This window comes from Pipistrellus kuhlii, unplaced genomic scaffold, assembly GCF_014108245.1.
Source record: "Pipistrellus kuhlii isolate mPipKuh1 unplaced genomic scaffold, mPipKuh1.p scaffold_m20_p_4, whole genome shotgun sequence".
NCBI classification, from domain to species: Eukaryota; Metazoa; Chordata; class Mammalia; order Chiroptera; family Vespertilionidae; genus Pipistrellus; species Pipistrellus kuhlii.
In genome coordinates this window covers 83093859-83108620 of record NW_023425540.1, presented here as the reverse complement: position 1 = coordinate 83108620, position 14762 = coordinate 83093859, and the positions used below count along the sequence as shown (strand labels likewise).

General features: G+C 38.3%; 1 protein-coding gene across 1 annotated transcript; it reads left to right on the top strand.

Annotated features, from left to right (window-relative positions):
* On the top strand, positions 1 to 1421 carry LOC118703835 (protein SGT1 homolog). The gene is given in 2 exon segments (XM_036411120.2): positions 1 to 315; positions 317 to 1421. Coding segments are annotated over 2 exon segments (1020 nt in total). The 5' UTR covers positions 1 to 33; the 3' UTR covers positions 1055 to 1421.
* Positions 1422 to 14762: the final 13341 nt, after the last annotated feature.

Genomic DNA, 14762 nt, shown 5'->3' with positions numbered 1-14762 from the left:
ACAGCTGCAGCAACACAACATTGACTCGCAGAGATGACGGCAGCTGCAGCTGAACCTGCAACAACCCAAAGGTTTTGCCCGAGCTTCTCAGATGCTCTGATTGACGAGGACCCCCAGGCGGCCTTAGAGGAGCTGACTAAGGCTTTGGAACAGAAACCAGATGATGCACAATATTATTGTCAAAGAGCTTATTGTCACATCCTTCTTGGGAATTACTCTGATGCTGTTGCTGATGCAAAGAAATCTCTTGAATTTAATCCTAATAATACTGCTATGATGAGAAAAGGGATATGTGAATACCATAAAAAAATTAAAAAAAAAAAACTATGCTGCTGCTCTGGAAACATTTACAGAAGGACAGAAATTAGATAGTGCGGATGCTGATTTTATTGTCTGGATTAAAAGGTGTCAAGAAACTCAGAATGAGTTACAATCAACGGCGTCTGCATCCCAGAGGAATTCTCAGCCAAAAATCAAGTATGACTGGTATCAAACAAAATCTCAAGTAATCATTACACTTATGATCAAGAATGTTCAGCAGAATGACGTAAATGTGGAATTTTCAGAAAAAGAGTTGTCTGCTTTGGTGAAACTTCCTGCTGAAGAGGATTACAATTTGAATCTGAGACTTCTTCATTCTATAACACCAGAACAGAGCATGTTTAAAGTTCTTTCAACAAAGATTGAAATTAAAATGAAAAAGTTAGAGGCTGTGAGATGGGAAAAGCTAGAGCGAGAAGAAGTGCCTAAGCCAAAACAATTCATAGCAGATGTAAAGAACCTATATCCATCATCATCTCTTTATACAAGAAATTGGGATAAATTGGTTGGAGAAATCAAGGAAGAAGAAAAGAATGAGAAGTTGGGGGGAGATGCAGCTTTAAACAAATTATTTCAACAGATCTATTCAGATGGTTCTAATGAAGTGAAATGTGCCATGAACAAATCATTTATGGAGTTTGGTGGTACAGTTTTGAGTACCAACTGGTCTGATGTAGGTAAAAGAAAAGTTGAAATCAACCCTCCTGATGATATGGAATGGAAAAAGTACTAAATAAATTTGCTATTACTGTATTGCATACATTCACCTAATGCCCATTGTGTATTATTAATATTGCATTCTTGAATTTTGAACACTGAGTATCTTTTTCAAAGACTTATACCTTTTTACCTCTCTGTGCTTTAGAAATTATTTTCCTTCAAGTGTTCAAAGAATCTAATGAAGAATATAGGTCATATTTTATCACTCTATCCTTAAGGATTTTAGACTTGCTGAGATGGAGTGAGGTATCATTTGCTACTAGATAGACTAGTTCTATCTAGTTGTGGGAACAGAGAAATTGTTCATGGGGTATCTTGGGTTATTGCCTTATTTTTGATGCAGTGTTCTGTTAATTTATCAGACTTGGCAACTTTGGGTGAGCATATAATAGATTTTTCAACTTCAGTGTTATATTGTTTGCTTTAAAATTGCTTTTGAATAGAATTGTAAATACAATTTTTTTCTGTGAAGAAAAAAAAAAAAAGGATGAGAGAGAATCATTGGATAGCTGCCTCCTACATGACCCCCCACTGTGTGTGCCCTGATCTGGAATCAAACCATGACCTCCTGGTTCATAGGTCCACGCTCAACCACTGAACCACCGTGGCAAGGCTAGGCCCTGTTTTGTGATCTCATTGGAAGTGCCCCCATCACCTTGTCTTTTAAACTTTGCCTGCACCACCTACAGCATATTTAGGTAAGTTTCAGTTTTAATTGGAATTACAACAAAACAATTTCATAGGAAGACATAGTATTTTCATAATACTAAGCTTTTCTTCTCAGAAAAAGCTCTTCACTAATCAAGTTCATCTTTATATTCTTATTTACCTCTTTATGCTTATTACCCATTTAACACCTATGTCTCTGCTATTTATTTTAATTTATACTATATAATAATTTTATTATATAATCATAAGTATTATATAGAATAACTAGGAATTTTATAAGTTCTATTTCTTACTGATGATTTATTCCCATAAAAAAAAACACTAAATGTTTTGTTTCTTTTGCTTTGTTAATCCTCACCCGAGGATATTTTTCCATTGATTTTTGGGAAGAGTGGAAGAGAGAGAGAAAGAAACAGAAACGTCAGTGTGAGAAAAACACATCGATTGGTTACCTCCTGCACAAGCTCTGAACAGGGCCTGAGTGGGAAAGGAGCCTGAAATCAAGGTATAAGCCCTGGACGGGAATTGAACCCAGGACCCCTTAGCCCACAAGTCAGCGCTCTATCCACTGAGCCAAACCATCTAGGGCACTACTACATTTTTATACCATTATTTATCACTAGCCATTTTCATTTTTGACATTCTAAAATTCTTCAGTTACATCCTGGATTTGCAAGGTATACTGTCATTTCCACAAATCATCATTTTTCCAATAGACACCATTTTCCTTCCTTAACACATTGTCTAACACGGTCTTCAAGTGGACCCACACCTACCCTTGAGGGACACAGACCGCTCAGGGGGCTCATGGTCGGGAGCTCCTCAGGCTCCACACCTCAGCTTCCTGTGGTCCTTCTTGCCACTGCTCTGCCTGCAGTGAGGGCAGCTGTGCCAGGTGCCTCTCCGCCTCCTCACAGAGGAAAGGCATCTCTCTCGTTCTTACTTATCTTGCTGTGCTGCACTGCACTGGGGAATTAAAAAATATCTGGGATGCTGAAAGTAAACTACCTATATTTTGACTTGTGCCTCAATTAAATACCTAACAACCAGATAAAAAGTTTGTCATTAGACATCTTATGTTTTGCAGTTAACAAAGTGGAGGAATTAATAGCGTTGTCAACTCATTAAAAAAAAATCTATAAAAAGCATTGATTTTTGCATGTAACCTTGAAGAAGTTCAGAGAATTCAGAAACACTGGCCTAATGAGACTCCATTGTCATTTTTAATGCAATGTGACCAAGATTGCATTTGCTCCTGTTTGAAAAAAAATAAAAGTAGCGAGAATAGATGCTGCACCTGATCTCACTCTAGCTGTGATAGTTCTTCATGTACATGTGCACTAACAGAAAAGGGAAAAAAAAGAATAGAGCAAAGGAAAGGAAAGAAAAAAAGCAGTCACATTGCATGACAGGAGGAGCAGCTCTGAACCAAAATTTTTCTTTCATGTTTAAGAACATTTCTTATATATTGTTTGGATCACTCCACACTAATTGTAACTGTAACTTAGTTGAGAAGAAATTTAACCTTAGAGCAATATGCTCACAAGAAATTTTGAAATGAAAATGTCACATGTACTTTTGTTACCAGAGACATGATATAGTGGTCAACAAGAACTTAAAGCATATTATATTAGGATACATTCTGGGGAGAGTGAATAGAATGCATCCAGGAAAGCAAGAAAAATAAAGGGATGAAAGTTTCAGAGTGTGAAAGAAGAGCTTGTTCAGGTGTATTTTAAGTGGATAATGTCATTGAAGAGTCAGACTGAATGCATACATTTGAAAGTGGTGGAGCAGTTATCTATGAGTTTATTTCTGTTGATTATTTTTTAGATTTCACATATAAATGAAATCATACAGTATTTGTCTTTTTCCGTTTGACATATTTCACTTAACATATACCCTCTAGGTCTATCCAAGCTGTTGAAAATGGCAAGATTTCATTTTTTTATGGCTAATATTTTTATATATCAGATCTTCTGTAGCCATTCATCTATCAATGGACACATCTTTATGGCTGCCAGATGAAAGGGGATTGGAGAATGGATGAAAAGGTGAAGGGATTAAGATGTATAAATTGCCAGTTACAAAAACAGTCAGAGGGCTGTAAAGTTCCGTATAGGGAATATAGTCAATAATTTTGTAATAAGTATGTATGGTGTCAGATGTGTACTAGACTTATCTGGGTGATAACTTAGTAAGTTATATAAATGTCTAATCACTATGTTGTATGCATGAAACTAATATAATGTTGAATGTCAAATGTAATTAAAAATTTGACAAGTAAAGAAAAAAAAAAGTGGAGAAGCCATCACTTGGAAGTGTATTTACAATATGCCAGTATTCTATCCTTTTGACTATTTGAATTTATGATGAAAACCTTCAGAGGACAATATAGCACATACATAGTAATGAGTTGTTCCCTCAAAATATTATGGTCCCTGGGATCAGTGACCCTTGAAGGTTTCAAACAGAATGAAAACACTGGAAACCACAGAGCTTTTCATATTGCTTTTATGGAAATGCTGTGATTATTTCACCATTTTTATGCTATTTACTATTTGTTATTCTCTTTTGCACATTTAGCAATTATTTATTTGAGAAATTTTAGTAGGAAATGGCTAGAGAATTTTATCAAATGCATTGTCACCATTTGTTGTAAATGTGACTGTCTCCTTTTTAAATTAACATAGAGTTCAATCATTTTCCTAATATGGAACCATCCTTGGGTTCCTAAAATACACTCTTCTAGGTATGTATTTATTATATTATTTTTTTAATTTTTTAAAAATTAAACTATTACCTTTGTACATATACCATTGCCCACCCTTTTCCATACATGCCCTCCCTCACCAGAGTTTTGTGTCCATTGGTTGTACTTATATGCATGTATATAAGTCCTTCGGTTGATCTATTATCTCCCCCAGGTCTCCCTACCCTCCCCGCTGCAATTTGACAGTCTGCTTGTTGCTTTATGTATTTATTAGATTAAACTGTACAGGTAATTTTCTTACACAAAGGTGGTTCTGAATTTTTGTAGGAGAATACCTTTCACTGTAGGAGATGCATATTCAAGAATGTCATGATGCCTGTGACTTACTTTCAAACAATTAAGCAAATTACAGTGATAATAGATTATTTGCATGTGTGCCAGTCACAACAAATGTTAACAATTTATTGCATCTGATTGGAGAGCAGGTAGGTGTATGTGTTTTTTCTAAATTGTCTGCATAATTAAATATTGTGATGAAAGATTTGAAAAATTACAGGATTTTATTAGCTCATGTGTTAGGAATTTTTGCAGTCATGTTTGCAGTCATGTAATTAATTTAGAAAAGATTCCAGTTTTGTTATGGGAATTTTTATGGGCACTAGAGCTAGGTAGCACCTTTGTAAGATGACTTAGAAGCTTCCAGAGCTCAATGTGATTGGTCTCTAAGGCCATTTTATGTTGATCTGTGCGTTATGTGTTTTTGTCTTTCAGCAAGATTAATCTGACTGAAATTTTTATCTCTTGAGGTGATTTTGATAACTTTTGTTTTCAAGAAAGTTTCCTATTTTGTATAAAATGTTAAGTGTATTGAAATGAAAATGTACAGTCTTCTTAATAATCTTTTTTATATCTAATGATATTTCTAGTTTTATTTAGAAAATGCTAATTTTTCTTGGTTTGTCAGAGATTTAGGTACTTGGCTTCTTTTCAACAACACACTTTTAGTCCTGGCCAGTTTGCTCAGTGGTTAGAGTGTCAGCCTGTGAATCAAAGGGCCAGGGGTTCAATTCCCGGTCAAGGGCATTTCCTAGGTTTCGAGTTCACTTTGCAACACAGGTAGGAGTGTGCGCAGGAGTCAATGCGTCTCTGAAGGCACATAGATATTTCTCGCTCGCTCGCTTTCTCCCTTTCCTCCCCCTTTGCTCCCCCTATCTTCCCCTCAACTCTGAAAAAGCAATGAGGAAAAAAAAATCTTCTGCTGAGGGTTAACAACAACAAAAACACACCAACAAAACAAGCTTTTAGTTTTATCCACCAATGGAGTATTTGCTTCCCAATTTGTTTTTACATTTCCTTATTCAATTCTTCCTCCTTTTCTATTGGTTTTATTTTTTGTAGTTCCTTAGATTGAATGCACATTTTGTGTATTTTCAGACTTGCTAAATAGAAAATAATATTGTTTTACTCCTCTAAAAATGATTTTTAGAAGGACATTTTTATCCCTTGAATGCCCCAAGACATCAGAAACAAGATATAACTTTGTCAGTGATAGATAAACATATTTTATATACAAAAAAAAAAAGACAAAAAATCCAGTTCACAAAGAACATTGACAAATTAAGAAGCAAGCAAGCCAACAAAAGTGCATAAGAAGAAAAATCTGAGAAAACGCAATGGTCAGTGATTCTAGAAAGACAAAAGGAGTGTCTTTAAAACACACCATTACTATTATATATGTTTTTAAGAAATTATAATACTGTTTACCTGGTATTAAATGCAGCTTTTTCAGAAAGAAACCAGCAAACACACTTCAAGATGAAACAGCAAATACAACTCAGTCTTTGTGTTGATTTTATAGGAGACAGGATCTTGATTAGATAATTGCAATAACAAGGATTCTTCATAGATTGGTTTTCCCTCAGATGTTGATGGTGCTGGTTTCATCTGGCTTCACCCGTTGATGGTGTGGTCATGATGAGGGAAGCCTCCTTCTCAGCTGACACCCCCTTTATCCCAGAGTTTTTCAACCTCCCTGACCTTGAAAATCCCAGGACACTAGGTGAAATTATAATTCACCTGGTGTTTCACAAAAAATCTGGCAGTAGAACCCAGCTTAAGTTCTACCAAATGGGTGTTGTGAAAAAGTGTGGACTTTTCACAGCACCCAGGGGCTTCTTAATATCAGTAGAAATTGGGGAAACACTGCTCAAACTCATTCACTCTGTATTTCTTCATTCGCAAATTCATAAAGGCATATAGGAGACACAAAAATAGCACATATTTAAAATTAACATACACACACACACACACAAACACACCAATGAAAGCATCAGAACAAATAAGACAAAAAATACACCTACTGCCCCCACAAAGTTTCCTTCTGCCCCTTTATAAGCAACACCTCTCTCCCTTCTATACCCAAGCAACTATTGATCCACTTTCTGTTACTATAGATTATTTTCCCTTTTATGTAAATAGTACCAAAGATAATATGCTTCTTTTACTTAGGGCCATGGTTGGCAAACTGCAGCTCGCGAGCCACATGCGGCTCTTTGGCCCCTTGAGTGTGGCTCTTCCACAAAATACAATGGCCTGGGCAAGTCTATTTTGAAGAAGTGGCGTTAGAAGTTTAAGTTTAAAAAATCTGGCTCTCAAAATAAATTTCAATTGTTGTACTGTTGATATTTGGCTCTGTTGACTAATGAGTTTGCCGATCACTGACTTAGGGTATTAATTCTTTAGAGATTTGACCAGGTTGTTTGAGTAGTAATAAATTGCTCCTTTTAATGTTGAGTTGTACTGCATGGTTTGCATATATCACTGTTTGTTTATCCATTCCCTCATTTATGAATATTTAGATTGCTTCCAATTTGGGGCCATTAAAAATAATTTAGGTAATTAAAGAGATAGGATAAATGACGGTTTAATCTTTTTTCATTGAAAATAAAATTTTTATAAACAATCCAATAAAAAAAATGGGCAAAGGATCTGAATAGACATTTTTCTAAAGAGGACATAGAAAAGGCCAAGAGATATATGAAAACATGTTCAAAGTCACTAATCATCCAAGAGATGCAAATCAAAATGGCAACGAGGTACCATCTAATATCTATCAGAATGGCTATCATCAACAAATCAACAAATGGCAAGTGCTGGTGAGGATGAGGAGAAAAAGGAGCCCTCTTGCACTGTTGATGGGAATGCAGACTGCTGCAGCCACTGTGGAGAACAGTATGGAGTTTCCTCAAAAAATTAAAAATGGAACTTCCATTTGACCCAGTAATCCCACTTCTAGGAATACATCCCAAGAAAACACAAACACCTATCAGAAAGGATATATGCACCCCTATGTTCATAGCAGCACAATTTACCATAGTTAAGATTTGGAAACAGCCTCAGTGCCTACCAGCAGATGAGTGGATTAGAAAACTATGGTACATCTAACAATGGAATACAATGCGCTGGGGGGAAAAAGAAAAAAAGAAAAAAAAAGAATTCTTACCATTTGCAACAGGGTGGATGGACCTGGAGAGCATTATGCTAAGTGAAATAAGCCACTCAGAGAAAGATAAATATCTCATTATCTCACTCATCTATGGAATATAATGAACAAAATAAACTGATGAACAAAAATAGAACCAGAGACACAGAAGCATCGATATACTGTCCAACCTATGAGGGAAGGTAGGGGGTAAAGGGGTGAGAGACTAACCGAAGGACTTGTATGCATGCATCTGAGTATAACCAATGGACACAGACAATAGGGGGCTGAGAGTATGGGCTGGAGGATGGGGCGGCTGGGGAGAGGTCAATGGGGGAAAATGGAGACTCATGTAATACTTTAAACAATAAAAAATTTAAATAATAATTTAAAAAAAAGAAAATTAAATTTTTATTATACCAGTTCTGTAGGATAAGGGATAGGAAAAGTTAACATCAGATAAATTAAAGATTGACCAGGAAACTAGCTGCCCACTTGTCATGAACAGCTTTTAGATCCAGTTTTAAACTATATTCATTGTAGCAGAAAACGGTTTGGCTCAGTGGATAGAGCACAGCGTCGGCCTGCAGACTAAAAGGTCCTGGGTTCAATTCTGGTCAAGGGCATGTACCTCGGTTGCAGGCACATCCCAATGGGGTGGGGGGCCCAAGAGGCAGCTGATCGATGATTCTCTCTCATCAATGTTTCTAACTCTCTATCCCTCTCTGTAAAAAAATCAATAAAATATATATTTTTTAAAAATTATATTCATTGTGAGTTATCAAGTGTCCCAATGGTGTAATACAGAGGGCTACTTTCTGGACAAATTGAGAGTCAACATCCAAAGAAGATGGCCAGATAATTCAGGAGGAGTATATATTCTTAATTTCCTCTACTTCTTCATGAAGCCAACTATCACAAACTTCTGGATCATTTGCCAGAGAGACCAAGACTGAACTGATAAATCCCGTAGACTGGACGTTTGCTAGAGGACGTGTGATGATTCAAGATTGCACATTGCATTTTACTGAACTATCAGCATTTCATGGTCCCCTATTTAAGATTATCATAGTAACTCAGGTATAGATAAAATGGAACACAGCCGAGACTGGTTTGGCTCAATGGATAGAGTGTTGGCTTGGGGACTGAAAGGTCCCGGGTTCCATTCCGGTCAAGGGTATGTACCTTGGTTGCAGGCACATCCCCGGTAGGGGGTGTGCTGGAGGCAGCTGATCGATCGTTCTCTCTCATCAATGTTTCTAACTCTCTATCCCTCTCTCTTCCTCTCTGTAAAAAATCAATAAAAAATAAAATAAAATAAAAATGGAACACAAAGCAAAAGCTATGTTAATTCTGACACAGATATCATGGAACACATGCTAAAAGCAACATGCACTCCAGACAAAGGATAACAAGGGGACTGTGAACTCCCCAGCACAGGGTCCTGTTTCCCCTCCTCTGCCAGTGGGAGGCCCTGGGTGCAGTTTGACACTAAGAGGGAAGAAACTTCTGGGTGTTTCCCACTGATGCCCTTGCCCTTGCTCTTGCCTGAGTGAACTGAAGGGGGATTTTTAAGTTCATCAGACTTGAAAAGGTCCACTTGGGAGGGGCAGAGACAGCCAGCAGGTAGCTCTTCTCTTGGTTGACATTTTCAGACAGATGAGCTGCCTGCTGTCTCAGGACCATGCAGGACCTCTAATTAATATGGTGAAGAGCCACAACCTCAACTGACTTAAGGGAGTCCCCCCTTCCCTTTATTATTATCTCTTATTTTTCAAGGATATGACCTGTTACCAGGAAGTACTGGTGCTGGAAAGGTTTTGTTACATTTCAAAAAATATTTAAGAGGCAATGATCTGCCTCAAGATTATGAAACCCTGTTTTGATACCTATCCTATTCATCTTAATCCATTGGGAATTTTTGTACATTGCTCAAATGGGAATCCATATTTTCCCTCAAATGAATAGGTGTTTATATTAAGAAAGTGAATGACTAATGACTGGGTAACAAAGGCTTTTACAAGATGTGTTATTCTTTACTGTTAAGAAAATATGGAAGAATTAATGGAGCTGCCAGCTCAGTAAAAATAACTCAGCAAAAGATTACATAACTGCTGAAACCTGTTTGCCTCAGTGGATAGAGTGTTGGTCTGCAGACTGAAGGATCCCAGGTTCGGTTGCGGTCAAGGGCATGTACATTGGTTGTGGGTACATCACCAGTAGGGTGTGTGTTTAGGGGGCAGCTGGCTGATGATTCTCTCTCATCAATGTTTCTAGCTCTGGCCGGGCCCGGAGCAGCCGGGCCCAGAGTAGCCGGGTCGGTGCGGCCAGGCCCGGAGCAGCAGCAGCCACGCCCAGAGCAACCAGGATAGGAGTGGCAGTGGCCAGACCCGGAGCAGCCAGGCCCAGAACAGCTCGCTCCTCGCCTGCCTCTGTTCCAAGGCTGCCTCTCAGACATGGCTGGAAACTTTTGGGGGAACTTGAGGGTCTGCTGAATCAAATGAGGAAGGCTTAGATCTGGATGTGTTGAGTTAGTATTGCGCTGGGGTGTTGATCTGTGAGTGCCTTGTGTGGGGCCTGGATGAGGTTGGTTGATCTATTTGGAATGTCTTTTGTGTGAAGTGTATCCCTGGGCATGTGGAGGTATTATTGATTTGAGAAAATGCTAAGTAACTGATTTACTATCTGAAAAATTTTAAATTCTGAAAGTTTAAGGTCTCTTGCCAAAAAGAGGTTTTAAAGCTAACACCTTAATTTTAATGGAGAAAGGGAATGACAAGCCCTTCCCATCCAGAACAGGTAATCCAATTTCAACCAGCAGCTATGTTTAAACAATGTGTCCATTTACACTTGAATGGCTACACCTTTTGATAGCCTAAGGGCAAGTTTACATGTAAACAAGTTTGCTCTCAATTCCCAGGGCAGAAAAAAAACAAGGTTTAAAATTATTAGATTTTAAAATTTATTCTTAGAAGTGTAAAAGTTTATTAATTTAAAAACAACAATAACAACAACAACAAAAAAGGAGATTGAAAAACCTGATGAACAATAATAGCGGTTCATTGTAGTAGAGTTGGCGATATGGGAGGGGAGTGGATTGACTGTTCTCGGGGAAAGGCAGGGAGGAAGAGACTGAACATAAACTGTGCACCTATGGATGAGGACAATGGGGGGTGGGGAGGGGGCAAAGGGTGGGGTGGGAACCTGGTGGAAGGGGGAAGAAATGAGGAACCTTTGTAATAATATGAACAATAAAGATTGATTTAAAAATAAATAAATAAATAAATAAACAAATAAATAAATAAACAAATAAATAAATAGTTTATATTAAAAAAATGTTTCTAGCTCTCTCTCCCTTCCTCTCTGTAAATATTTTTTTAAAAAAATATTATATAACCTTTGCATGTAACTTTGAAGAAGTTCAAAGAACTCAATGACACAGCTCTAACTAAAGCCCTTCTAGTTTCATGTTTTGTTATGTGGACAAGATTTGCTTTTGCTTTTATTTTTTTTTATTTTTATTTTTATTTTTTTTTTTAAATATATTTTTATTAATTTTTTACAGAGAGGAAGGGAGAGATAGAGAGCTAGAAATGTCGATCATCAACCAGCTGCCTCTTGCAAACCCCCCATCGGGGATGTGCCCACAACCAATGTACATGCCCTTGACCGGAATCGAACCTGGGACCTTTCAGTCCGCAGCCCTACGCTCTACCACTGAGCCAAACCGGTTTCGGCTGCTTTTGCTTTTATAAAAATAAGAGCAATGGTCAGTGACTCTCTTTATCTGACTTAACTAGTAAAGAGAAAGGAAACTTTAATAACGTCTAACACACCACAACTTATATTTATAAATGAAGTTTTCTATACCTGATTAAATGAATCTACTTAAAAACAGCCAAAAAACTTTCATGATAAAATGTCAGTTACCTTTTTGCATTTCTTTTATAGGAGACAGAATCTTAATTGATTGAAATAACATTTATTCTCATTGGCAGCAGTTTTAATATAATTAATCCAATAATGTGAATGCTTTGATTCTATAGATTTGGAAGAAATTCTTAATGTGGAAAGACTGGGGCCAAAAGCATATAGTTCTCTTGGAGGTCTATAAAAATCCTATCTAATAAAGAGGGGATATGCTAATTGAACCTCATGCCATCACAAAAGATGGTGGCACCCACAGCCTTGAGGGAATATGCAAATTGGCTGCCACATCTTCAAAGATGGTGGCGCCCAGTCCCCTCAGCCCTGCTGGGGCAGCAGGCAGGCCCGGCTGCTCGCGCAACTGCCTCCGGAGTCCCCCAAGCCCCTCAGCCCCCCAGCTGCCCAGGGCCACCCAAGGCTCGGGTAACGAGGACTGGCCAAGGCTTGTGCTGCCAGCAGCAGAGGTGTGATGGGGCGTTGCCTCCTGCCCCTGAGGTCTCCTGGGCTGTGAAAGGGAGCAGGCAGGGCTGAAGGACCCCCCACCTCTCCAGTGCATGGTGCACTGGACCTATAGTTTGAATAATAGAAAATAAAAGAACTGGTTTACCTACTTGCTTATTTTATTTTTATTTTTTTAATATATTTTATTGATTTTTTACAGAGAGGGAGGGAGATAGAGAGCCAGAACGTCGATGAGAAAGAAACATCGACCAGTTGCCTCTTGCACACCCCCTACCGGGGATGTGCCCAAAACCAAGGTACATGCCCTTGACCGGAATCAAACCCGGGACCTTTCAGTCCGCAGACCGACGCTCTACCACTGAGCCAAACCGGTTTCGGTACCTACTTGCTTTTTAGTTGGCTGTTTCACTTAGTTTCACCAATGAATTTGATAAAGTTGTTACTAAATGGAGGCAACTTTGAGCTACCACAATTTATACTAGTGTTTCCCACCCTCCCTGAGCAAAGAACTCACTGGCTGCTTGTTAAAAAGATTCCTGCTGAAACCGGTTTGGCTCAGTGGATAGAGTGCCGGCCTGCAGATTGGGGCGGGGCCCGAGTTCGATTCCAGTCAAGGGCATGTGCTTTGGTTGCGGGCACATCCCCAGTGGGGAGTGTGCAGAAGGCACATGATCAATGTTTCTCTCTATCCCCCTCCTTTCCTCTCCATAAAAAATCAATAAAATATATTAAAAAAAAAAAAAAGATTCCTAAGTCCCACCAATTTAGGTCTGCAGTGGGACCATGGCTGTGTATTTTCCAAAAGTGCCACCCTATCCCCACCCCAAGAATTTCTTATTCTCTTTTCTTAATGAGAGACATTTAAAGGAATAAAGTGAAGGAGGGCTGGCATGTGTTCATCACAAAATAATTTCATTAAGAACATCTTGGAGAATACAGACGGGAAGAAAAAAGAAAAAAGGAATACTTATGCATAGAAGATATACTGATGGCAAATATGCATATTCCTTATCAGTATTATCAGGGAAATGCTAAGTAACACACACCTATATGAATGGCCAACACCAAATGCTGGTGAGGATGTGGAGCAATAGGAACTCTCACTCATTGCTGTTGGGAATGCAAAATGGTAAGGCCACTTTGGAAGACAGGTTGGCAGGTTCTTACAAAACCAACATACTCATATGATTTAGTAATCATACCCTTAGTGTTTATCCAAAGCACATAAATCTGCACACAGACATTTCTAGCAGCTTTATTAATAATTGCCCAAAACAATATTATTCTGTTTCCAGCACAAAAAAGAAATGTGCTACCAAGCCAAGAGAAGAGAGAGAGGAATCTTACGTGCATATGACTAAGTGAGAGAAACAGTCTGAAAGGGCTACATACTGTGATTCTAACTATATGACATTCTGGAAAAGACAAAACTATAGACAGTAACAATCTCAGTGGTTGCCAGGGGCTCTGAGGATGGGGTGAGAGGGATGGATAGGTGCAGCACAGGTGGCTTTTTAAAGCAGTGAAAATACTCTGTATACTGTAATGGTAGGTACATATTACTATTCATTTACCCATGTCCTTAGAATGTGTAACACTAAGCGTGAAACCTAATGTCAGCTATGGACTTTGGCTAACAGTGATGTGTCAAGATAAGCTCATCGGTTGTAAACGTGCCCCTCTGGTTGGAGGATGTTGATGTGGGGGTAGCTGTGCATGGGCACAGGTGGGGAAAATGGGAAATTTACCTTAATTTGCCATAAGCCTAAAACTGCTCTAAACATTTTAAGTCTTAAAAACAAAAAACAGAAGCATTTGAGATCGTTTCCTAGCATGTCATTAGTTTGGCTCAAAGAAATTCATAAAAATTCTTAAAAAAAACACACACAAACAGAACACCTACATTTAAGAATTGTCTATGTGAGCCAAAACCAGTTTGGCTCAGTGGATTGAGTCGGTCTGCAGACTGAAAGGTCCCAGGTTCGATTCCGGTCAAGGGCACGTACATTGGTTGCGGGCACATCCCCACTAAGGGGTGTGCAAATGTTTCTCTCTCATCCATGTTTCTAGCCACCCTCTATCCCTCGCCCTTCCTCTCTGTAAAAAAATCAATAAATTAAAAAAAAAATTTGCCTATATGTAAAAATCACTTGGTGCTACAAAATCTTTTACTTGGCTAGAGGATGGAATTAGAAAACCTTAAAACCCCAGAAAGTTGTCACATAAACTACATTATCTGATTGTTTCTTTGTCCTATGCAAAACAGCACTTATCTTAGATCTTCACCTTTGAGTAAGTGAAACAAGTCTATCTGAACATCTTCCCACAGAACCCAGTCTCCATGGAAAATGTTTCCATTAAGCTACAACACACACTTCTATTCACTTTTAAAAGCTTTTATAAAGTCAGTGGACCTACACATTTTTTTTGTATATTAGAGCCTTTCATGATTTAAAAAGTTAACATTAG